We start from the raw sequence: 26,422 nt of genomic DNA on the forward strand, positions 1-26,422 counted from the left end.
CTATGGTTTTGCATTAATAATACCAGCGCTTACTAGGGCTTGGGAGGCGCTGGCACTGGACTAAGCTCTCTATAGGCATTACCTTATCTAGTCCTCCAACAATACTGTTAGGGTTATCGCCCTTTTACAGATGAGGAATCTGAGACATGTTAAGGAACCTCGTCAGTGTCGTTCGACCAATATGCAACTGGGAGCTGGGATTTGATTCTCATGTGTCATCTGACCCCAGCGCCTTCAACCATTCCACCACCCACCTTAGTCTGCGTTTGCCGGCCTCATCCCCTCCTAATCTCCTTCAGGAGCCTCTTAACTTCAGAAACCCTCTGTTGTTGCCTTCAAATGCACCTTGCTCTCAGGTCTCCTTGCATTGCTTGTACTGTGAGCTTGGAGAGGAATGCCCTTCCCCACTCTTGTTTCATACAAATCCAACCCATTCATCTAAGCAGGAGTCAAATATTTGTACACCTTCCCTGATTACCCCATCTGGAAGTAATCACTTTCCCCTCCAGACAGCCAGAATGTAGACAGACACCACTAGGCTATATTCAAAAATCCCCTACTTCTTAAAGGAATAGGCCTGGCTTTGTGGCTGGGCAAGGCCTCTTTGCTGGCTCTGCCTCTCCTCCTTTAGGATGAGTCTAGGGGAAATAAAGAATAATTTTTTCTTTCTTCAATATTTTGACTACTTGAAATTCCTCTATCGGTAATTTACTGCAAAGATAAATTTTGGTTTCTTTGCAATTCCTCCCCCTTGAGTCTGCCTGGACCACTGGCCCCAGGCTGGCTGTGGTTAGTAGTGTTATTGATTCTCTCTCCGGCAGCTATAGAATTGAGGGATATTATTCAAGAATTGCTAGGCATTATTTGGGTAGACACTGGGACAAGAAGACTCTAAAGACCAGAGTGGGATAACAGCCGTGGCCGACATCAGTGAACGAAGGCTCCCCCTGGTAATTAGAGACTGGTCAGCTGGACTCTGCTCTCTGGGGTCTGACTCTGATTTTTTGTAATCAAGTCCTCCTAGTTCTTTCTTCCCCTTCTCCAGCACTCAGTCTCCACTCTTTGCCTCAAATCCCTGTACCACGGCTGTTTTCCCCTGGATAGCAGATAGGTAGAAAAGACTAACTGAGAAAATACAATAGTAAAAGAGGATAATTAATACCTTAACTTGACATTTTTCAGAGGTTCGCCTTTGCATCTATAAGCAAGAGTGTGTATGACCCACATAATTGACTCATAAACCTCACTGTGGCCCTTGGAAAAATACTAGGGGGAAATGCTGGGTAGAAATGCTTGCCCAGCTGGAAAAATGGGAGCGGGAAGAGAGAAGGGAGTGTCTAAGCAGCCTTCCTCCACCAGGTGGCTCCCTTGCCCACTCTTACACTGGCCATGGGGTTTCAGAGGGGACTCAAATCCGGGTTTCTGGCTGTGGTCTCTCAGGCCACCATTTCCACAGTATATCAGATCTTCTCATGCTTCTAGCTGTATTAGTTATCTCTTGCTCTGTAACACATGATTTCAAAGCTTAGTGGCTTAAAATAATAATAAATATATATGATCTATCATTGGTTTTTGGCTTTGGGGTGGTTTTCATCAGGAAATCGTGAGCGGCTTTGTGTGCGGTTTTGGTTCAGGGGCTTTCATGAGGCTGCAGTAGGATGTTGGCCAGGGCTGCTGTCATGTGGAGGCTTGATGGGCTGGAGGGCTGGCTTCCACGGTGGCTTCCTCAGGGAGCAGACAAGCTGATGCCTGCGTTCTTATGCTGACAGGCTGGCAGGAGGTTTCAGTTCATCTTCACTTGGGACTCTCCAGAAGGGATCTTTTTGTTTGTTTGTTTTAATAGGGAAGAGAGGGTTGGGGTTTTTTTTTTTCTTTTTAAAGGTATGCTTTTTTTGCGTGAGGAAGATTGGCCCTGAGCTAACATCTGTTGCGAATCTCCACCTTTACTTTTTTTTTCCTCCCCAAAGCCCCAGTACATAGTTGTGTATCCTAGTTGTAAGTCCTTCTTGTTCTTCTGTGTGGGACGCCACTAAAGCATGGCTTGATGAGTGGTGTGTAGGTCCACGTCTGGGATCTAAACTGCCAAACCCCAGGCCATCCAAGCGGAGCACGCAAACTTAACCACTCGGCCTCAAGCCAGCCCCCACCAGAAGGCATCTTGAGCGCCCTGGTGACATGGTGGCTGACTTCCCCCAAAGTGAGAGATCCAAGAAAAATTGAGGCAGGAAGCTGAAGGTCTTCTGTGGTGTATCATTAGAAGTCACACACTGTCATTTTCACAAATCCTATTAGTTTTATGGGTCAGAATTATTCAGTGTCCCAATGCATAATGGGGGGATTATACAAGAGCTTGCTTACCAGGAAGGGCAAAGAATTGAGGCCAACTTGGAGGCCATCTTGGAGGCTAGCTACTATGTGCTGCTCTGTTGGCTTAAAATACCCTTCTGACTCCCCTTGACCTCATCCCGCTCACCTTTTAACATCCAGCTTGAATGTCAGGTCCTTTGTGAAGTCTTCCCCAAGTAACTTCTCATGTCCTCTTCTGTGTTTACACAGAACTGTGATCCATTTCTGTTAAGCACCTATCACCTCACATTTCGGCCTCTCTCCTGAACATGACTGTTTCCCCCATCATGCCCTGAGTTCCTGAGAGCACAGAGACTGAAACTGAACATCTTGGCAGCCCGAGTTCCTGTCCAGTATAGAGCCTTGGCATGTAAGTACTCAACGAATGCTTGCTTTAAAATAAATGAATAAAACAGAAAATAACAAGTGTTGGTGAGGATATGGAGAAACAACCCTTGCGCATTGTTGGTAGGAATGTAAATGGTGCAGTCTCTAGGGAAAAACAACATGGCTGTTCCTCAAAAAGTTAAGTATAGCATTACCATATGATCCAGCAATGCTACTTCTGGATATATACCCAAAAGAAGTGAAAGCAGGGTCTCAAAGAAATATTTGTACACACCTATGTTCATAGCAGCATTATTCACAATAGCCAAAAGATGGAAGCAACCCAAGTGTCTATTAATGGACGAATGGGTAAACGAAATATGATGTATACTTACAATGGACTATCATTCAGCCTGAAAAAGTAAGAAAATTCTGACACACGTTACAACATGAATGAACCTTGACGACGTTATGCTAAGTGAAATAAGCCAGTCACAAAAAGACAAATATTGTATGATTCCACTTATATGAGCTACCTAGAGTAGTAAAATTCATAGAGACAGAAAGTAAAATAGTGGTTAGCAGGGGCTGGAGGGAGGGAGGAATGGGGTGTTGTTTTTAATGGGTATAGTTTCACCTTTGCCGGGTGAGAAGAGTTCAGGAGATGGTTGCACAGCAATGTGAACATACTTAATGCTACTGAACTGTACACTTAAAAAATGGTTGAGGGGCTGGCCCTGTGGCCTAGTAGTTAAGTTCGATGCATGTGCTTCAGCACCCCGGGTTCAGTTCCTGCGTGTGGACCTATTCCACTTGTCAGTGGCCATGCTCTGGTAGTGACCCCCATTCAAAATAGAGGAAGATTGGCACAGATAGTAGCTCAGGGTGAATCTTCCTCTAGCAAAAAGAGGAAGATTGGCAACGGATGTTAGCTCAGGGCAAATCTTCCTCAGCAAAAAAAAAAAAAAAAAAAAAAGGTTGATATTGTACATTTTATGTTATGTGTATTTTGCCACACTTAAAAAAAATCTTAATGAAAGAATGATGGATAAACAAAGTGTGATATAGCCATTCAATGGAATATTATTCACCATAAAAAGTAATGAAGTATTGATACATGCTACAACATGGGTGAACTTTGAAAACATTATGCTATGTGAAAACACAAAAGGCCACATATTGTATGAGTCCCTTTAAATGAAATGTCCAGAATAGACAAACCTATAGAGACAGAAAGTAGATTAGAGGTTTCCAGGGACTGGGGAACAGAAGGAATTGGAAGTGACTGCTGACAAGCACAGTGTTTCTTTTTGGAGTGATGGAAGTGTTCTGGAATTGGATGGTGGTGATGGTTGTGCAACTTTGTGATTATACTAAGACCACTGAATTGTATACTTTAAAACTGGGAATTTTGGGGGCTGGCCCTGTGGCCAAGTAGTTAAGTTCATGCACTCTGCTGCAGGCAGCCCAGTGTTTCGTTGGTTCGAATCCTGGGCGCGGACATGGCACTGCTCATCAAACCATGCTGAGGCAGCATCCCACATGCCACAACTAGAAGGACCCACAATGAAGAATATACAACTATGTTCCGGGGGGGCTTTGGGGAGAAAAAGGAAAAAAATAAAATATAAAAAAAAAAAAAAACTGGGAATTTTGGGGGCTGGCCCCATGGCCTAGTGGTTAAGTTCAGTGTGCTCCACTTCAGCGGCCCAGGTTCATGGGTTCAGATTCCAGACAGGGACCTACACCAGTCATTAGCCATGCTGTGGTGGCAGTCCACATACAAAGCAGAAGAAGATTGGCACAGACGTTAGCTCAGAGCAAATCTTCCTCAGGGGAAAAAAAAAAACTGGGAATTTTTATGTTATGTTGTGCGAAATTTTGTTAGTTGTGATATGCATGTTGACTAGAAGTGATTCCATTTAATATGAATTACGTTTCATTTTAAAAATGAATGAATAAATGAAAGAAATACTTGACGGGTATGTATTTTTAGATTCTCTTTAATATTTGGATTTTATCTAGTATTTAAACTTAATATTTGAGTGTATTTTTGGATTAATAGCTCACTGCCATTGCTCTGAAAAGTGTTCAATAAATACATCTTTATGTTCTTGTACCTGGGAAAGAAGTACTCATGAGTAATGAGTTTTCCAGCTGTGAGACAGTGAGTTGTCGGACAAACACAGCAAGGAAATGAATGTCTGCAGTTACATTCTTACTCAACAGCTCTTGGCAGCCATGAAAACAACCATTCATCAAACAGGGGCACAAAAATAGTCTCACAGAGCAAGGCAGTGAAAACCTCAGCAATCAAACCTTGTGGCCTCCCTTGAAAGAGACAGTTAACTGCCCACCACAAAGTCCCGTTGCCCCTTCCATGGTATAGAGTTGTCGCTGGGCGGCAGATGCCCAGCCAGGGACTACATTTCCCAGCCCTGTTACATATAGATCAGGTCATGTGGTTCCCCAAAGGAAGGGAGTGGAAGTGATGAGTGTCATTTCCAGACCAAGGCATTTAAAAGTCAGAAATCTCCTCCTCTGCCTCTTCTCCCAAATGCCAGCTCAATGCAGAGGGGATGGCACAGCCACAGGTGGAAGGCGCCTGAGTCCCAATGATCACGTAGTGGAAAGCCTCCCACTGACCTGGAATATCCACAATGGATGGTTATGTGAGGAAGACATAGATTTGTAAGTGAACAACAAATAGGTTCTTGTTATATTAAGCTCCTGAAATATCGAGGGGTGTTTGTTACAGCAGCTGAACATCAATGTTCATTCGTTTCACCAAACAACTATTTACTATGTGCCTTTCGTGGGAATATAGAGATGAGTAGCCTGGAGGTTTTTTTCCCTTGAAAAGTTCTAATTCTAAATTGGAGAATTAGATGGGGAAATGACTGAGAGACACAATTTGAATAAATATGCCACCAGCGTAAGGGCAGTAAGTGACCACCAAACAAACCTGAATAGACCAATTTCCATTAAAGAAGTAGAAAGCATTAACCAAAAAACTTCCTAAAAAGCATCAGGCCCAGATTATTTTATAGACAAATTGTATCGAACTCATCAATGAAATGATGTCTTTAAACTATTCCAGAGAACAGCACAGGATGGAAAACTTTCCAGTTTATTCTAAGTCCAGAATTACCATCCCTGATACAAATGCCCATTGAGAGCACACACACACACACAAAAGAAATTTCATCTGGAATATAGCCAATTTAAAAACAATAAAAAGAATGCACCTACCACACAACTGAGCCACTCCACTGCTAGGTATTTACCTAAGAGAGATGACAGCATACGCCCACGCAAAGACTTGTACAGAATGTTCACAGCAGCTTTATCTGCAATAACCAAAAACTTGAAACAACACAAGTGTCCATCAACAGGTGAATGGATAAACAAATTATAGTATATCCAGACAATGGAATAATACTCAGCAATAACAATGAATGAACTATTGTTACCACAATATCATGAATGAATCTCAAAATAATTGAGTAAAAAAAGCCAGGCATTGCCCCCTCCCCCAGAAAAAAAAAGCACATACTGTACATTCCACTTATATAAACTAATCTACTAGAGGGGAGTCTGTGATCAGTGGTTGCTTGGGGTGGGGAGATGAAAAGGAAAAAAGAGAGATTACAAAGGGGCACAGGGAAGCTTTGGGGCATTATGGATACGTTCACAGTCTTAATTGTGGTGATGGTTTCACAAGTGTGTACGTACATATGTCAAAACTCTTCAAAGTGTGTATTTAAACTATGCCCAGCTTAATGCACATCATGTACCCTAATAAATCCGGTTTTTTAAAAAAATAAATACCTAGGGGCCGGCCCGGTGGCGCAGCAGTTAAGTTCACATGTTCTGCTTCAGCAGCCCGGGGTTCGCCAGTTCGGATCCCGGGTGCGGACGTGGCACCGCTTGGTGAACCATGCTGTGGTCGGCATCCCACATATAAAGTAGAGGAAGATGGGCATGGATGTTAGCTCAGGGCCAGTCTTCCTCAGCAAAAAGAGGAGGATTGGTGGCAGATGTTAGCTCAGGGCTAATCTTCCTCAAAAAAAAAAAAAAATAGAGAAGAAAAAAAAGAAATACCTAGGCTACCACTTCACCTCTCTGAGCCTTATCTACAAAATGCAGTTTTTATCGCCACTTTTTATCTGTTCATATGAGGATGAAATGAAATAATGAATGTAAAAATATTTTGTGAATGGTGAATATGATGGGGACATCATGTAATCTTTATTACTATTAATGCCATTAGCAACTATAATGTCATCATTATTATTATTACTATCACAGTAACTACAAAAAGACCCCATGACCTTGGACTTTTGGCATCCTACATTAAGATCACTGAGGTAGTTCATCAAATTAGCTTAAAAGAGAAAACAAACCCAGCAAGTTCACTAGTTCCTAGGGACGGCTGGGAGGAGACGGCAACAAGCGGATAAATACAACAGAGTTTACCAAGGAAGTGAGGAAAGACGTATTGTGAAATGCCCAGATATGCAGCTGCTAGGGAAGCCAAGCACGTAGCTGTTCCTGGAAACGCCCCCTGTGCTTGGACACATTTTGATTTGAATGCAGTCACAGAAGATCCTCCAAACAAACAATGAGGGGAGTCTGTGAACGTCCCAGCATTGACACCTGAGAACTCGTGGTCATCCATCTCTCCGGATTGACTGGAACCCCAGGAAACAAGATGAGATCAGTGAGTCTTCCTTCCAGGCTGAAAGGAGGCAGAACAGCTGGAGGGCAGAGGCACAGTCTGGGGACTGCAAAAGGGAACACAAAGGAGGGCAAAGAAAGACCTCGGATTCTGTACAGAAGAAGGTCCCGACCTTCAGGGAGGTAACAATTTTTTAACACTTCTGTGCCATCTTTTCAAGAAAATTCAAATCTGGACACAAGAAAGAACAGTAGAGGGATCAATCCATGGCTGATGAGATTGTCATTCCTGGAGAGACAGGAGGGAGAGAGCTGGAGTGGCGCGAGGGAGAAGGGAATTAACATTACTGAGCCCTTACTGTGGCCCAGGCTCTTCATTTTACCAACATTATCTTATGAGGTCCTCCCAACAGCGTTGCCCTGCTGAGAGCTGAACTGCGCTGATGAGCGGCCAGGCCCTCTGCTCCATGAGCATCGTCTCCTCAGCCCTTTCAACAGCCCAGTGAGGCAGGTACTAGTCTTATCCCCACTTAGTAAGTGACGAACCTGAGATGCAAAGAGCTTTAGTAAATTGCCTAAGATCAAACAACTGAGAAGAGATTGGGCTCACCTCTGACATCACAGGCTGAGCTCACCTGAAAATTGGAGCCAGTCATGCCAGCTGCCTAGGGGACACAGAAGGAGACAGCACTGAGTACAGGACAAGATTGCCAAAGGTGGAGGGTTCAGTATCCAAAAGTTCAGGGTCAGGTCAGGTGGCCATACCTATGGCAGGAGGCCCTGGGAGGGAGGAGGGTTGGGTGGAGGGGTAGTCTTAACACATCCTTCTTACATCTGGCAGACAGAGGGACTGTCTCCAAGGACCAGGAAAGTGACCTCAGCACAATGAGCTGATTAAACTTGAAGGTTAACTGTCCACTTTCATTGTAAACTGGGAAGAGAAGCTGACGTAATTCAGATTTGTAATAATATAACTTTCTTTACAGTATTTCCTTCCTGCCTTAGCTCAAGATATAACTATTACAAAATCCAGTGTAGCTCTGGGTGAAGTCTTTGGACGGTTGGGAGAACCAGTTGGTCTGCTGGGAAATCCTCTGAAACAGCATGGCGTAGCGCCGAGCTGAGTTTGAATCTTGTTTTTGTTGTTTAGTCAAGTGCCCTGGGCAAATCGATTTACCCTGCTGAGCCTGTCTCCATGTCTGTTAAATGGGGGTATTTAAGACTTCATGGGCTTGTGAGGATAAGAGATGTTCTATAAGGTATCCGTCATGTTCTTGGCTCATTGCAGACACTTGATAAAGTGAGTTCTCTTTCTCCCTTATTCCTAACCTTGACCCAGAGGTGCTTACAACCGGGGCATCAAAGCACCCCCTTCAGGACTCCTGAGATGCAGCAAGGAGAACCTGCACCCTACCCCAGGGAGACGCAGGTACAAAGCCTCAGAGGAACCGCCTCAGGGAGGAGCTTGCCCTCACCTCAGTGTTAAGGAAGGAACATTACCACCTTGGTGCCTGCCTAGACCCCAGATAGTCACCCACTTCAAAAGGATTGGGGTCATGGAACAGGGAGGGCAAAAGGGCTTTCGGCTTAGGAGCCTACTGGAATTTCCGCAGGCTGATGAGTTTGGTGCGGGTAGTCCACACCCTCCTTCTGGCTATGCCCAGTGCTCTCCTTGGGTTCTGGCCACCTCCCCAGCATACCTCTCCTTTGCCGCATGGAGCCCAGAAAGTCTCAGGCCCTCCATCCACCTCTTTCCAGCTGCCCCTACTAACCCTTGTCCCCGGCATTCCTTTCCCCAGACTTGGGAGGCGAGATACAGCTGCCGCAGTGCTCCCCTCCTTGCTTCCCTCCCTGCTACTGGGCCGTGTAGGGGTAGAAAGAGTACAGACCTGGGGGAGCCACTTCATCGTCTAAGCCTCAATTTCCTCATTGGTAAAAAAAGACCCACCTGCCTTTAAGGGTTTTGCTAAGATCTCTATAGGAAGCAGCCAAGACAGTAACAAAGTTAACGGATGTGGGAAAGTTACAAATGTTTCAGAAAGCTCATAAAATTCTTGCAGTCTCTGACTGTTCATATGGACATTTAGAAAGGGTTAGAACTATATTATTGTTAAGTTTAAAAAGCAAGTTGTAGAAGAGTCTGAATGTATTATATTGGTGTGTGTTTGTGTGCATCCATGTATGTTTGATTAGTTATGAAAATTAAGGAAGGAGAGTTAATAGTTAAGAATGGTTTATCTCTAAGGAGTGAGATTAGGATGATCGAATGACTTCTCCTTTTACTTTGTACACTTTTGTATAGTTTAATTTTTTTTTTAGTATATAGTGCTATTTTATTTTACATGTAACTACTATAAAAACATGCAATAAAGACATAAATAGTGCTAACCAGACCTCTCTCTCCCTTATCCCTGCTCCTTCCTTTTATACCTGAAAATGTTGGTTTATTAGCTCTCTTTGTCACCACTGACCACCCCACCCTTTTCCTTAGAAAAGCCAGAAAAGTAATAGACATAAATGAGCAAATCCCTAGGACTCCCCAGACCCAAAGGGGCTCATAATATCCCCGAGGAGCGGTGTTTTATTTCAACATACCCGCAGCATTGAACAGGAAATGTCAGATTAGACAGTTCCTGAACACCTGGTCTCCAGGAGGGAAACCCCAACCCCACCTAAACTTCGGAGCCTACCAGGGGATCACAGGGGCTTAGCAACTGGCTGCGAGGCTAGGCAGAGAGCATCTACCTTCCAGTCCCATCCTGCCCCTGCCTGTGTGACCGTGGATAGGGCCCTCTCCTCTCTGGGGCTCCGTTCGGTCTACTGAATGGGAGTGACAATGACAACGTCTAAGACTGTTGAGAAGATCAAAGAAGGTATTGCCGGTAGAAGCACATTTTCAATTGCAAATTATCCACCAAGCTAAAGTAGAGCAAGGGACTTACCAGCCTTTGCATGGGGGGGTGGGGGGATACTTTTTATTTTGAGTGAAATTTGTGAATAGCCCCAGAGGGAAGAGGGGAGTAAGGGAGGGGCCTGGGCAGTGGTGACATTTCCTCCACCCTGGAAATCCCAAAACAAACCACGGAGAGGCGGTTCTGTGCCTGTGTGTGTGCTTGTGTGTGTGCGCGTTGTATGCTGGGGAGGGTGCTTTGGAAGAGAGTGAATGTGGGGCACACACAGCGTCAGATCCCTGTTCTAGTTGGGTTTTGAGATCTGCCAGGAGAATCCTATTTCCTGGCTGCATGCTTCAGGCCCAGGGCATAGGAGGGAGGAGCCGCAGAGGAAGCCTGTGAACTCTGCCCTCCGGCCCTTTCCAGGGCACTGTCAGTTCCTCAGGCTGCGGCTGGGATGGGAGGAAAACCAAGTGGGTGTGCCCACGAGGCAACACTAGAGCAGGCAGTGGTCTGCAGGAAAGGACCAGAGCCTGGGCTCCAGGAGACCCAATTCTGCCCCTAGTCAGCTAGGTGACATTAGGCAAGTTGCCACTCCACCCTGGGGCTCATTTCTCCTTCTGTAAATGATGGGGTTGAACTAGAACAGGACCCTTCTGGCTCCATGAGCACAGTCATTCTGTGCCTGCCCATCAGGCACTGGAGCTTCCCAAACAGAGTGCCCATTGAGATCCAGGATAGGAACCTCTGGAATTCCCGCCAGCCTCGGCCAGAAACAGACACAGGCTGTTTTCTTCCCTCTGGTTCCTGTGTCCTGCCCTAACTGTACTGGAAATTTGTGAGCTCATTTTTGTCTTTCTCTCCCAAAAGGAAAGGGAAAGTCAGGGAGGCAGAGAGGAGGCAGACAACAGGGCCGTGTGGCATAGTGAGAAGACAGAGGGAGGCCGGGCGGACCTGGCACAGAGGGTTACTGCAGGGGGCCAGGAGAGAAGACACATACACCAAGATCAGACAAATCAAACTTTATTTAGAAAAGCATATTAGTATTCACCACTAAACTACTGAATGAGGCACATCGGTCCCCTCTCCCCCCCACCCTCACCCCTCCCACTCCCACCCTTTCTTATGGCCTTTGTAGAATACTGGAGACATCATCTCCTGGGTCCGCAAGTGGTCCCAGAGGTCTGGGTTGAGAGCAGCCCACGGTGGTATCAGGCTGGACTGAGTCTTGGACTCCAAAGACGGAGGCCAATGAAATGCCTCCAATACCCAAAAGTTCTGGGCCAGGTCAGGTGGCCACTCCTATGGCACAAGGCCTCGAAGGGGAGGAGGGGATAGGTGTGGGGGCCATCTTACACATCCTCCTCACATCTGGAGAAGCAGCTGGAGGCCAAGTGGGAAGGCACATCTAGAAGAGCCAGTGAGCCCTGGAATGTTTCAGGCACATCTGGATGGATAGGGTACCATGAAGGGCAAGGAACTGTCTGCTCCTGAGTAAAGTCAACTGACCACAGACAGAGCACCATGGGTGGAGGGGCAAAGAAGAGGTCCTTGGGGGGCTGGATCTGAGCTGAGCATGCAGCATAGATAGTGATCTAAAAAAAGAGAAAAGGAACAAAAGCTGGAGCTAAAACCCATTGTTTAGGGTAGAGAGGCACACAGCTCAGTTTCAGGGGTCTGGAATCTTGTCCTCAAGTGATAGCATGAGGAGAATCAGGATTTCTCTTGTGTTAAGGCAAAACGAATCCCCACCCATCTTGGCTCTTCCATTGGATGGTGTTGAACAGAACCTGCTGGGCAGAGGCCGTTCCCTCTCCCCACTCTGAAACTCTCAGCTGGCCCAGGCCAGAATGGTGTTGCCCGCCCAGGGAAGCAGGCCCTGGGAGAGGTGGGCATGACCGGCTCCAGGAATCTGCCTGGCCTCAGCAACACGGACACCTGCAACAGAAGAACCAGAGTCACTGGGTTTCTGAGGCACCCCAAGGATCCCAGCAAAGCCCACTCCCAGGTGCTGGCTGACACTAGTGGCTGGAGCTGAGGCAACAGGTACTCTGCCTGGAGAGTGGCAGCAGGATGCTAGCCTACCCAAGACACTGAAGATAACCATGTGAACAACATCCAACACGTATTGACCCCCTACTGTATATAGTACAGCCTGGTCCAGGCTGCCAGGGTTCAAATCCTCGCTCCACCACTCACTAACTGGGAGACTCTGGACAAGTTACTTAACCTCTCTGTGACTCATTTTCCTCATACGGAATATGAGAATAATAATAGAACCCCCCTCAATAGGGTTGTTGGGAGAATGAAATGAAATGCCTAGTAGGGCTAGACAAATGCTACGGTGGTGACTGTAACACTTACGTAAGCGGTCCACACCCCCACCCAGATCTGCACAACCGCAAGAGAAACCTAACACCTCTCCACCTAAGCTGTAAAAACGGGCTCACAAAAACACATTCTGGCCTCCCCTGTTCTCATTTCTGATCCAGAGAGGACTGAACTTTTTTCAAAGAGCAAACTTTTGAAGGATTTAGCAAAAAGGTTGAATAGTCACAACTCTTTGAACTTTGTGGTTTTTATTGTCACCCCGCCAACTTGCTTTCTGAATAAAAACCCTTTAACTTATAGGGAAGGAGGGGGCTCTAGGTTTTCATTCAAAGGCCTATGACCCCCCTCCAGAAAACCAAGAAGCCTCTCACCTGACAGACGCTGGGCCAGCTGCTCACCCCAGCGCCAGAGTTGTCTTCTCTTTGGTGAGCGTGACCCCTGCTCACGGTCAATGCCAGGATCTCTTACAGGTGCTGTTTCTTTTGACTGGGAAGCCATCCGGGTAACCTTGGCTTCCTTTCCCAAACAACGTGAAGGAATGTTCAAATCCGCCAGTTCCCAGGCCTCTCGCGGGCCTGGCAGGGGCAGCTGTCTTCTTCCTCTGCTAGAGAAATTCCCTGGGAAAGAGAGAGCTCCCAAATCTTCACACGGACTGTAGCCAAGGAGTTGGGCCCCTTAGGAATGAATGACAGCACAGGGCTGCTGGGAACCTCAAGGTGGGAAAAACTGGTCCGGGTCCAGAAGCAGTTAACGCTGGAGACTAAATTTCTTGGGCTTCTTTTACAGCGGGACTTCTCAGAGCCTTTGATATGCTAATGAGCATCGTGAATCTCCAAGAAGGGGAGACAGCACCTTTGACAAATGACAAACCCATTTGGTCTGGCAACCCTCTTTTAGAGGGTAGCTGCTGAGCCAGGATTCCTGGGAACACCCACTGCTTTAATGTAAACAGCGTTGGACTGTAAGTCCAGGGATGGGGTTCTAATCTTACTCTGGCTGTTCCCAAGAGCAAGCTCTGTCTCCATCTGTAGGAAGGAGTGGTGCTCTGTCTCCATCCAAAAGGAAGGAGTGGGGCTCACCCTAACATTCCTTGACGGCGTTGTGGGATCTCTAAGACAAAAGATGTTGGGAGGTAGGGATGGAGCAGAAGCCTGTGAGAGGAAAGCAAGGCCAGGGAAGCTAGTGTGCGTTAGGCTGGCCTCCAGGAACCGCAAGGACAAAGGCTGAGCAGGCAGAGGAGAGAGACTCCAAAAGTATAATGGTACAGCCTGCGGGCCCTTCCTGTCCAACCTCACCTTGCAAACGGGCCCCACCCCACGACATCAAAGCACCGAGGAATGCGCCAGGAAGGACTGCGCAGGATGCCCGCAAAATCTCAAGCTGAAACCAAACTCGTCGCTCCTTCCGGGACCAGCGGAGGCCTGTCCCCAGCTCCGCCCGCGGCGGCGTGCCCGCCTTTTACAGCACTCGAGGCTGGAAGAGGGGCCGGGAAAGGGGTGCTCTTCCGACCGCGGGGCGTGAGGGAGGGGAAAGCGGCGCAGCCAGAAGACTGGTTGCAATTTGGGAGCCTCCCCCGGATCTACGCGGCGCCTGTCCACGTCTCGCTCTCCGCAGGGAAGGGGAAGAGGAACCGCAAGGTTTCGCCTCCGGGCGGCCGGTCTGAGAGTGCGCGTCCGCCCCTCGGATGTAGCCCTGCCCTGGTCCCTGGAGACTGCGCGTCCGATGCAGCGATCCGGACTCTGGGCGGTGGCGCTGCCGCCGGGAGCGAACTTCGTGTCAGGGCGCCTGGGCGCGGGCTGCGGCGGAAACGCAGGGCAAGGGGAGGGTGCCAGGGCGCACGGGCGCGGGGCGGCGGCGGCGGCAGGGAGGACTGGGGCGCTGGTCTCTGGAGGGTCCCCCGCCCCGCGGCGTAGTGGCCTCACGCCACCTCCTGCTCGCCTTGGCAGCGGCGGCAGCAGCCGTAGAGCGCCGAGAGCAGGTAGAGGCCGAGGCAGAGGCCGCCGCAGACGGCGGCCGCCAGGAAGGCGTGGTAGGCGCAGGACATCTGGTAATCCTTGAGGTTGCAGTAGCTGTGACTCTGCGTCTGGTCGATCATGATGCCCGTCGCGGCACCGTAGAGCGCGGCCGCCAGCAGGTCGTGCGCCACGTTGACCAGGAGCCAGCGCGTGCCCAGCACGGGCACCAGCTCGTGCTTGCCCAGCAGCGTGAGGAAGTAGAGGCCCAGGGTCAGCAGCCAGAAGAGCACGGACACGAAGAGCGCGAAGTGCACGGGGCCCTGGTACCTGCTCGTGGCGATGGTGATCCAGAAGGCGGCGCCGGCCAGCAGCTGCAGCAGCCGCAGCACGCCCAGCGGGCCGCGCAAGAAGGCCCGCTGCAGGCGCACCGCCCCGCGGGCCGCGCGCGCCTGGGGCGGCGGCTGGCGCGGGGGCGGCGGAAGCATGGCCCCCGGGCGCGGTGGCGGCGGCGGCGGCGCCCCGAGCAGCGGAATGGCGGCGCCTTGCTCGCGGGGGCGGCCCGGCCGACGTGCCCGCTGCGCCCGCCGCGGCCTCTCGCTCCGCTCCTGGTCCTCCTCTCTTCCTCTCCCTTTTTCCCCACCCTTCCTCCCCTCTCTCCTCCTCCCAGCCCTCCGCTCTTTCTCTCTCCCTCTCTCCACCCCTCCTACCCGCCCTTTCCCCTCTCCTCCTGGGTCTCCACCCCCGCTCGCTCCTCCCGGCTTCCTGCCTCCTCTCTTTGGGCCTCGCTCACCACCCTCGCGCCCCCCTTCCCCGGAGGCGCCAGACTCCCGGCTCGGATTCCGTCCTCCTCAGGGCAGGGCGGAGGGCACCCGCACCCCCCAGCCCGCCGCCGGCCTGCCGCCCCCTCCAGCTGGGGAAGGTTGCCACATTTGGGTCCACTCTGCCCGCCCTGCGTCCCCGGCTTCCCTCCAGCCTCAGAGGGGAAGGCTGTCTTCTGGAGCGTTCTCCCAGCCTCTGGCTGGGCCCTTTTCTTTCTCCTCTCTCCTGTCCCAGCACCTCCCAGGGCCTCCTGGCCCTTCCTTGGCGCTGGAGGAGAGCAATGCTGGGCTGGAACTGACATCCAGCGTCACCTGGACATCCGGCATATCCTGCCAGCGCCCATCTCAAACTTACCTGTTCAAAGCTGGGCTCAGACTTTGTCTCAGCCATCCGAGTTCCGTGTCCGAGAAAGGGACCATCACCCACCAGAGACCCCACTGCCCCTCCCACACGCCACGAAGCAAAGTCCTGTCAGTCCAATCTCTTTTTCCAACCCTCCTTGCCATGGAGTCCGGCGTAGATTAAGAATATGCTTCCCAGCGTGGCCAGGACCCAAGCCCAGGTCTAAGACAGCAAAGCGCATGTGCTTAACTGCTAGGCAAAGTGGCCAGTGACGCAGCCTAAGGACGCTTGACATTATTGTTATTACTGTGCTTTACGTGTGTTCTCAATTAAGCCTCAAAGCGACCCAGGGGATATATACAATTATTGTCCCCATTTTATCGAGGAGGAAAAGAAGCTGGAGGCGTTAAGACCACGAAGCTGGTCATTGCGGCTGGGCTGGTCTCTCTTCTCTCCCCTTGCCATCCAATCTTTGTGCGCTGCGGCATCTTTCTGAAACAGAGACCTGGTGCCTTATCATACTGCTTCCCCCACTGACCACAGGATGGGGTTCTGCCTCATTTATGGGTATATTTCACAATCTTGCCCCGACTGACTTCCAGTTTCCTGGTTTTCCACTTTCCTTACCCATGCTCCCACTCAGCATGCCAACCCCACCAAACCGCTTAAGTTTCTCACGTAAGGTCAGAATGCCATTTATTCCCAGACCCCATTTGGCTGGCAAACTCCTACTTATCCTTCAAGGTCCAATTTAAATGTTCCTTCCTTTGGTCCAGCCTCCCAGGCTGCTGATTACTGGCTCTTCTAGAGCATTCCTTAGAACAACTTAGAGCATTCCTCTGCAGCAGTTCTGAGTCTGCTTCACCGTGACCAGTGGTTATCGTATCTTATCCATCTTTGCCCGCGCCTGGCACACAGGAGGCTCAGTAAATGTCAGAGGATTGGATGCCAGAGTGGCTGCAGGCACAGCAAGGGAACTGAGAGGACCCCTCTTACCCTGGGGATTGTGCATGTGCCAGACCCCCAGCTTATCCTACCCTGCAGAGCTAGTCCCTCATCTCTTGGTCATGGGATGAGGCCACTGGCCCCTGGCCTGGCTGAGCAGGTCCCTCTTCCAGCACTCTGGCTCCCCATGGGGGAAAAAAACTATGTGGCTTCTCGGGGGGCTAATGCCTTTCACTGCCAACTCAGCCCCGCCTACAGGTAACTAAGAAAGCTCTGAATGCAAATTTTAAATGAACAAATGGTGATGCGCAACACCCGTATTTATGTGTGGCGGTGTGGCGGTGTGGCGTAGAGGCTCAGGGTGCAGGCTCTGGAGGTGGACAGCCTGGCTGTTCATCGCTGCCTCACCACTCCCCAGCGCTGGAGCGTGTGTGAGTGTGTGTGTGTGTTTAACCTCTTTGTGCCTCAATCTCTTCATCTGTGACATCCTTTCATTCAGTGAATAGATATTAAGGAAGTATTAAGTGCTGGGCACCATTTAGAAGCTAAAAATACACAACATATATGTGATTATTATGAATTGAATGCTTACTATTCACTAGGCACCATGACGAGCACTTTGTATTCATTGTTCTACCTAATCCTTACACCAACTCTATAGAATAACCACTCTTTGCTCTGATTCGCTGATGGGGAAACCAGGGCTGAGAGGGTTAAGGAAGTTGACCAAGTTCACAGAGCTGATGGGTGACAGTTTAAACAGGAGCCCAGGTGTGGCTGACACCAGGTCCACATTCAAAATGCTTGTATACACTTTCCCAGATTTTATTCTCAGCTAGTATCCAGGGGCCAAGAAAGGTTATGTGACTTGCCCAAAGAAACATAACTAGTAAGTGGCATTGTGAGGACTCAGACCTAGGTTTTCTGATCCCAATGTTGGGACCTTCCCCTGAGCATCCCTTTGCAGCCCCTGGAGGGACATCAATCCCCTGAGGGTGCCAATCTTGAATGGGGCTAGGTCTAGGATGGGCGGCTGGAGGCTGAATCTGAATTCTGGACTGATGACAGGAGGTTATGCCACACAAACTGTCTCTGTGAGGAGTATGGGATGTAAGCAAACAGAGGCAAACAAGAAAATCAGTCCTTCCCTCTTCTAAAAAAGGCATCTGGAGCTTTGAGAGTAGGGCGCCTCCTGGTGGGTACAAACCTTCAGTCTGGTGAACCAAGTCCTGCTCCTTTTTAGGAAGTGCAATGCGGTGGCTTTGGGGAGATATTTTTAGCCTCTGTAATCTTGAAAACATTCCAAGGGGCAGTCCACAGACTCTGCAAAAGCTTAACCATGCACAAAGATCTGGATTCCTCCAACTCAAGGAATACGGTGTAAGCACTTGCTGGATGCAAACGATCTGGGTGTAAATGCAGGAATGAAGAGGACCAACTCCTGCCCTCAAAATGTTTGCACTCTGCTGGTAGGAGAAGGACAGTTAGGACATAAAAGAGAGGTGTTGATGAGGATTATAAGGAAAATACAAAAGGGAAGGAGAGAGTATGTGTGATGGGAGAGGTGGGGAAGCTTCAAGAATGAAGTGTCGTTTGAGGATGGATAGAATTTTGACAAGCAGAGGTGGGGGATGGGCATTGTTGGGTGAGGCAGTCCACCATGGGTCCTGAGCGTCCCTGGATGTTATCGCTAGGTGTGCCAAGAATGCAAGGCCGTGACCACTCTTTCCCCCAACCATTTCTCAGTGTTGTGTTTGCAGCCAGCAACTTTGAGGGATGAAGGAACATCTTCTCCCAGACAAGGAGCAGGCTTGCTTATTGCTTACTCTAAAAGTGGTGATGGTAGCAGGAGCAGGGGTGGGTGTCCCAAGCTCAGTGCTTCTCAGCCGTGATGCAAACCCCCTGCATGGGTAACATCTACCCGGGCCCCTCCGTGTTGCCCCCGTGAAACTTGGGAACAAGGGAAGGGATGTTACAGGCCCTGAGATCTGCACTTGGGGAGTCTGACTGTGTATGCTGTTTCCATTTCTCACCATGCTATGCGAGAGGGCGCCAGGAAAGAGGGATGGGCCCCCCTAACTCCCCAACTCACCCATGAATAGAGCTTTAAAGCAGAAAGAGTGGACCCCAAGGGCTACGCTGGAGTTGGCACCAGGTCCTCATCAGATGATGCTCTGTGGTGAGTGTTTAACCTGCATCACCTCCTTAGCCCTTGCAACAACCTTTCGAGACAGGTAATTTCATTATCTCCACCTGACAGCTGAGGAAAATGAGACTCAGACAGATTAAGGTAGGAACTAAATTCAGTTTTCCAGACCACTAGAACACTACAGCTGCCTTAGATTCCCTGAATCTACTTTAACCATGAACTTTCCCCTTAGGTCTAATTTCACAAAAGACTCTTTACTCACACACAGCAAAAGCAAATGGTGGTCTCCCCTCCAGTACCACGTGGGTCTCCAACCTCCCATTCCTACTGGGGCCTCTTAAGGATGTCATAAATCAGGGATATTTTCCCCAACTCTGTTTTTCTCTCTGTTGCCAAGAAATTACCCCTAGCCCAGACAGGTAGAGTAGGACACTACTGCCATGGCCCAAAGAGATCAGAGGTCACAGAAGCCACTAGAATCTCAAGAGGACCTTTCCCTGACCCATTGGAAGATGCCACAGTAGCCAGCATCTTGGCATTCAGAGATCGAAAGAAGCAAAAGGAATCTTCAATGGCGTTGAAATGCTTTGAGAGGTCTGCCTGCCTGTCCCATGGTAGTCTTCTCTGCCCTACCAGCATCCTTGTTGGAGTGGTGGCTCTAGATATACATGGTATATTTACACGATAAGGCCTGTCCCTACTCCCCTACTCCACTTCTGACTGAAGCTGGGCCTATCAGATTTCTTCTCCTGGAATTTGGCTGAATGGTCATTCCTGAATGGAGCTAGTGCTGGGGTAACAAAGCCAGTACAAGAGGCAAATTTGGGGGCAGTAGAAATTCTGAGTAGGCAGAGGAACCTGGTCTGCACAGAAGAGAAAGGGGTAGTATATTAGGGTTCTCCAGAGAAACAGAATAGATAGGTAGATGGACAGATAGATTTATTATAAGAAATTGGGTCATGGAGAAAGCATTTGACAAGATCCAACATCCACTTATGATAAAAACTCTCAATAAAATGGGTATAGAAGGAAAGTAACTTAACATAATAAAGGCTATGTATGACAAATCCACAACCATCATCATACTCAATGGGGAAAAACTGAAACCCATCCCTCTGAGAACAGGAATAAGACAAGGGTGCCCACTCTCATTACTCTTATTCAACATAGTACTGGAGGTTTGGGCCAGAGCAATCAGGCAAGAAAAAGAAATAAAAAGTATCCACATTGGAAAGGACGAAGTGAAACTCTCGCTGTTTGCAGATGACATGACCCTATATATAGAAAACCATAAAGAATCCACCAGAAAACTATTAGAAATAATCAACAACTACAGCAAAGTTGCAGGGTACAAAATCAACTTACAAAAATCAGTTGCTTTTTTCTTTTTTTTTTTTTGAGGAAGATTAGCCCTGAGCTAACATCCGTGCCCATTTTCCTCTACTTTATATGCGGGACACCTACCACAGCATGGCTTACCAAGCAGTGCCATGTCCGCACTTGGGATCCGAACCGGCGAACCCCAAGCCACTGAGAAGCAGAATGTGCAAACAACTGCTGTGCCACCAGGCTGACCCCTCTTTTTTTGGAAGATTAGCCCTGAGCTAACATCTGCTGCCAATCCTCCTCTTTTTGCTGAGGAAGACTGGCCCTACGCTAACATCTGTGCCCATCTTCCTCTACTTTATATGTGGGACGCCTACCTCAGCACGGCTTGCCAAGTGGTGCCATATCCATTCCTGGGATCCGAACCCACGAACCCCGGGCTGCCGAAGCAGAACGTGAGCACTTAACCGCTGCGCCACTGGGCTGGCCCCTCAGTTGCATTTCTATACACTAAAAACAAACTAGCAGAAAGAGCATACAATTCTCTTTCTCTTGAATACAATTCAATAATACAATTCCACTTACAATCCCAACAAAAAGAATAAAATACCTAGGAATAAAAGTAACCAAGAAGTGAAAGACCTATACACTGAAAACTATAAGACATTATTGAAAGAAATCAAGGACATAAAGAAATGGAAAGATATTCCATGCTCATGGGTTGGAAGAATAAGCATAATTAAAATGTCCATTCTGCCTAAAGCAATCTGCAGATTCAATACAATCCCAATCAGAATCCCAATGACAGTCTTCACAGAAATACAACAAAGAATCTTAAAATTTATATGGAACAAAAGACCCCAAATAGCCAAAGGAATCCTGAGAAAAAAGAACAAAGCTGGAGGCATCACAATCCCTGGCTTCAAAATATACTACAAGGCTATAGTAATCAAAACAGCATGGTACTGGTACAAAAACAGAACCACAGATCAATGGAACAGAATTGAAAGCCCAGAAATAAAACCACACATCTATGGACAGCTAGTCTTCGACAAAGGAACCAAGAACATACAGTGGAGAAAGGAAAATCTCTTCAATAAACAGTGTTGGGAAACCTGGACAGCCACACACAAAAGAATGAAAGTAGGCCATTATCATACACCATACACAAAAGTTAACTCAAAATAGATTAAAGACTTGAAAGTAAGACCTGAAACCAGAGAACTCGTAGAACTACAGGGCTGGCCCAGTGGTGTAGTGGTTAAGTTCGCATGCTCCACTTCAGCGGCCTTGGGTTTGTGGGTTCAGATCCTGGGTGCAGACCTGCACACTGCTCATCAAGCCATGCTGTGGCGGTGTCCCCCATGGAACAAATGGAATGACTTATGACTAGGATATACAACAAGGTACTGGGGCTTTGGGAAGAAAAAATAAAAAAGAGGAAGATTTGCAACAAATGTTAGCTCAGAGCCAATCTTCCTCACAAAAACCATTAAAGAAAATAACCATCATAGGCAGTCATGCAGAGATGAGAGAGAATGAGAGGCAGGGAACAGCCGCCTGTGACTTGCTCCAGGTTGTTCAGCTGGACTTCGTTTCTGTGAACTTGCTGTTGCTTTACAGCAGCCCCTCTCCCCACTTCTTTACTTGAGCTGACTTAGATTTGTGTTCTTTATAACAGCGCTGTAACGAAGCAAGCAGCGTTTGGAGCCTAACCGCCAGAGTCTGCATCCTAGTCCCACTCTGTGATGGTTTAAAAAAAAAATTGGCTGCAAATTCTCTGACTTCCCTCCCATCAAGAGGTCGGGATTGTGTCCCCTTCCCTTGCATCTGGGCAGGCTTGTGACTCAACTGTAACTAACAGAATGGCAGAAACAGCACTGTACAACGTCCAAGTTCTGTCAGAAAGGGCAGTGCCACTTCTGCCTTGTGCACTAGAACTTGCACTTGTGTCCCTGAGCCACCCTGGAAGAAGCCTGGCTATTCTGAGGCCACCACGCTCCAGGCCACATCGAGAAGGCACTGACGCACTCCAGCCAGCAGTTCTAGTCTTCAAGTTTTCCCGGCCTAGGCACCCAGACCAGACATAGAAGAAACAAGCTTTCAGATGATTCCAACCCCAGCTGTCAAGTCAACCTCGGTGTTCAAGATGCCCAGTCGAATTCTGACATCGTGGATTAGAAACGAGCCACTCCCATTGTGCTCTGTCTGAATTCCAGTGTATCATTCATGCTTTTTATTTTCTGTATTTTATGATGTTTTGGCATCTCGGGACCTTGCAGATCCAGGGGGGCACTGCCTCTTCCAGGATTAGCTAATTCTTAGAGACGGCAGACAATGTGCCTGCGAGCACACCTTTGACATGTGAACCAACCAATCTGGAGTCCATACTCTGAACCACCTCCTCGGTTTTGGCTCTTACACTCCAGGAGGCAATATTCCTCTGCCCTAATTATCCCAGAGTCAGGTGTCTAACAACTAGAGACAGTCCCTATGCCCCAGAGCTTTCTGGAATCATTCAAACTAGCCGATCCTAAACCTGCCTAGCCTGCTTACTTTGCTTCACCCATTTTTTTCCCACAAAAGCCACCATCAATGCTCATACCCATGCTTCCCCCAGCTCCTTCTACCCCCTGACTGTCCCTGGTGCCATGTGGCCCTGGGTGGCAGGCAGGCCCCCTCCTCTTGGGAACTGTGAGTAACAAATTACCTTTCCAATGGCAGCCATCTCCTGATTTGTTGGCCTCACTATTCCTGAATAAAACCAAATCCCGAGTACATTTTGAAACATCCTGACCCACAGAATCATGAGCATAATAAAGTGGCTGCTTTATGCCACGAAGTTCTAGGTGGTTTGTCTGCAACCTTTGTACCTGGACCACATATGATATCCTGCAAGCTTTGTAACCTCAGCTCCCTCACTGGCATAATGAGATTAATAGCAACGGCACTGTCTCGGGGGGCTATTGTAGGGGTTAAAGGAGATGTAAAGTGCTTAGAGCTCCGGATGTGTCAGCTTTATTATCAATAGAGTTTTCTGAAAGAGCGTTGGCTCACTTGTTCTCAAAGCATCATTGGAATGGAAGACAAAAACCTGCTCTCCCTTGAGGTTCCTCATCCCTGGTCACCACCCTATCAGTCTTGTCATTCTCCACGGTATCAGTCAGAGTCCAATCGGGAGACAGAAACCACACAGTAATTTGAACAGGAAAACTTCAATATAAGGAATTATTTACTATACAAGGGGGTTGGAGTACCGAGGCGCTAGCTAATAAGAAGTGAAAGAGCACTCTAAAATATACAGGAAAAAAAGACATAAGGAGCAGCCACTGCCCCTAGGGCTGACACAGACCCCCAAGAAGAGCTCTCTTACCCTCCCTCCCACCAGGGCCAAGATTCCTCCTCATTAGAGAGGATGTGGCCGTAGCTCAGAGGATGGCAAAGAAGTCACTGAGGTGCTGCGCTTGTAGAACTTGCCAGAAATCAGCCATCTGGGATGCTGGAGGGAATCATTCACAGGGAGCTGTTGCATGCCCCCCACGACTTATTGCAAAGCCACCCACGGGGGTGGCAAGAGAAGCTGCTAGCCACTGTGTGTTGCTGGCTGCCATGTGCTGTAGGACCCAGGTGCTGACGAAGCCACCCACACTGCAGGTGCCTGAGAAGCCACACGTGCTCCAGGAGTGGGCACTGAAGAAGGCGCGCTACCTGCAGGAGCCTGGTGAGAGGACACACGACAACCAAGGAGAGAAACCCCTTCCTCCTCCAGTGTCTGGCCAGCTCCCTCTACTGACAGAGCTGAGCATTGTGTCCACTGGAAAATGAGAAATATTTTTATAGGACTCTGCTCTGTTATCACAGAGATAACTGCCACAGTCCGCTTTGGAGACTCAACTTCCATACGCAACCTTCTGTGTACATTTGGACTTCCATACAACAAGGAAATAACTCCGCATTTCCACCTCACGAGCAACAGCGAGCTTTCTTACAAGTGAAGAAGTTCTCACCCTCTCTTCAAAATGAGGAGACACGGAGTCCCAACAGTCTATATTAAATACTTCTCAGATTCTGTCATAGTCCCACTGGCTATACTGTTACCTAAAGGCTAAACTGTAACACCAACTTGCAACAACTTACACACATAATAAAAACGGGAAGAGAGAGAAGAAGAAAAAGGTTAATATGTACAAAAACAGTATGCATGCATAACAGAGAGAAAATATGCAAAACTATTACAGTCCTTGTTTTTATAATGGGCCACAAGCTGTTTCAGTAGTTATCAATGATTTTTTAACTGCATCATTCCTTCCACATTTGTTAGTTGGCATTCTACTGTAAGGAAGATGTTTCTCTTCTCCTCTGCTTACTTATTTATTTATTTATATTACTCATGGACTTACTTATTCTTATTTTACCCATTGAGTTATAATCTGTTACTGCCGTATTTTATTTTGATGCTCCACATTTGGCTAATGGCAGCCCTTATAAACTGACTCCCAATCCTTTTGACACGTCTCCATCATTCTTTGAGTACTTCCTACTTTCTGGCAAAGATGTTCTAGGATTATCTTGAACTTTCTCAACCCCAGTGGTAGAATCAATCATTTCTCCAAGGAGCTGTGGTTCCTTTTGTGGAGAATGGTGTTGAGAAATCGATGTGTGGGTGCTAAATGTGCTTGTTCCTATGGGAGTGTCGCCATCTCCAGGCCCTCTCAGCACACGCAGCTGGGGAACATGTGTGTTTGTGTGTACACACACACGTATACATGTACACATTCACGTATAAACATAAGCATACATTTATAGCTATATTTATTTCTATTTCTACCTATCTCTATATTAAAAACCGTGAGTTCATACTTGTTGTGGACTGACTTGTGTCCCCCCAAAATTCATATGTTGAAGCTTTCACCTACAAGGGGACTGTATTTGGAGTGAGGAAGTAATTACGATTAAATGAGAGAGTCCAGAAGAGTGGAGCCCTGATCTGAGAGGATTAGTGTCCTTATAAGAAGAGATACCAGAGAGCTCTCTCGCTCTTTCCACCATGTGAGGGCTCCGTGAGCAGGCAGCTGTCTGCAAGCCAGGAAGGGAGCTCCCACCAGAAGCCGAACCAGGTGGCACCTTGATCTTGGACTTACAGCCTCCAGAACTGTGAGAAAATTAATTTCTGTTGTTAAGCCACCCAGTCTGTGGTATTTTGTCATAGAAGCCTGAGAAGACTAATATAATACTGACCTTTAATTCTAATCTACATGAATGGTGAATTTTTTTAGTGTTTCTATCATATACAGCTTGCCTGTAGGACTTTGCCATTTTCAGCCTGCTCTGATGCTAAGTTTAGAGAAGAGGACTGTAGTAAGTTGCCTTGTGTAATGTCCTAAGCAGAAGGATGCTTTCTACAAAGTTTAGAATGACCAGAATCATTTATCAAGAAAACAGAGTTGACTCAAGAGTCACATTGCTGCTTGTCAGCTGAGTGTGAAAGTTCTCTCTGCTCTCCGAGAACAGGACAGATTGCAACAACAAACCCATGGCAGCAAGTCTCAGCCCCACTGGGGGACCATTTGTAAATGTCCAGCTGCTTGAACAACTCCTGCAGAATAGAGATGGAAGGAGTTGAATGCTGGTTTAGCATCCGTAGCAAGGTTTAGATTAAGTGCTGGGCCTATAGCACCTCGCTTCATGCTCCTAGCAATGCTGAGAGGTAGGTATGGTTATTCCCATTTTATAGATGAGAAAATAGAGAAGCAAAGAGGTTAAGTCATTTGCCTAAGGTTGAACAGCTAGAACCCCTGTCCTAGACTCTACTCTCTTAAAAACTAACACTTTGTTGAGCCATATTGGAGGCTGAGGCAAAAGGATAAATGTGTGCCCCTATATGCATTTACCAAAAATATCCCCCCATGCTTTGAACCAAATGGAAAAAGTGACTAAAAGTTCTACAATCAGAAAATATGACCATAGGGGCCGGTCTGGAGACATAGCGGTTAAGTTCACATACTTCACTTCGGTGGCCCAGGGTTCGCTGGTTCAAATCCTGGGTGCAGACATACACATCGCTCATCAAGCCATGTTGTGGTGGCATCCTACATATAAAATGGAGGAAGGTGGGCACAGATGTTAGCTCAGGGTCAATCATCCTCACAAATATATATATGTATATATACACACACATATGACCATATATAAAGCACTGTGTTGCCCAATCTGTTCACACACTCTTGTCAACCCTCATAAAGCCAATTGACAGAGGATGCAATGGCAACCTGCCTGGGAACCTTGGGCGGATTGGAAATGACTGTTCCTGT

General features: G+C 48.0%; 1 protein-coding gene across 1 annotated transcript; it reads right to left on the reverse strand.

The window, feature by feature from the left end:
• Window positions 1-11,251: 11,251 nt before the first annotated feature.
• On the reverse strand, window positions 11,252-15,187 carry MARVELD1 (MARVEL domain containing 1). The gene is made up of 2 exons (XM_070609229.1): window positions 12,947-15,187; window positions 11,252-12,182 (listed from the first exon to the last, which is right to left on the reverse strand). Exon 1 carries the CDS (start codon window positions 15,013-15,015, stop codon window positions 14,494-14,496), a length of 522 nt encoding a protein of 173 aa, XP_070465330.1. The 5' UTR covers window positions 15,016-15,187; the 3' UTR covers window positions 11,252-12,182; window positions 12,947-14,493.
• Window positions 15,188-26,422: the final 11,235 nt, after the last annotated feature.

Source organism: Equus przewalskii, chromosome 1 (genome assembly GCF_037783145.1).
Source record: "Equus przewalskii isolate Varuska chromosome 1, EquPr2, whole genome shotgun sequence".
NCBI classification, from domain to species: Eukaryota; Metazoa; Chordata; class Mammalia; order Perissodactyla; family Equidae; genus Equus; species Equus przewalskii.

Coding starts and splice junctions, on each gene's coding strand:
- MARVELD1 (XM_070609229.1), bottom strand. CDS start 15,015: ATGCTTCCGCCGCCCCCGCGCCAGCCGCCGCCCCAGGCGCGCGCGGCC.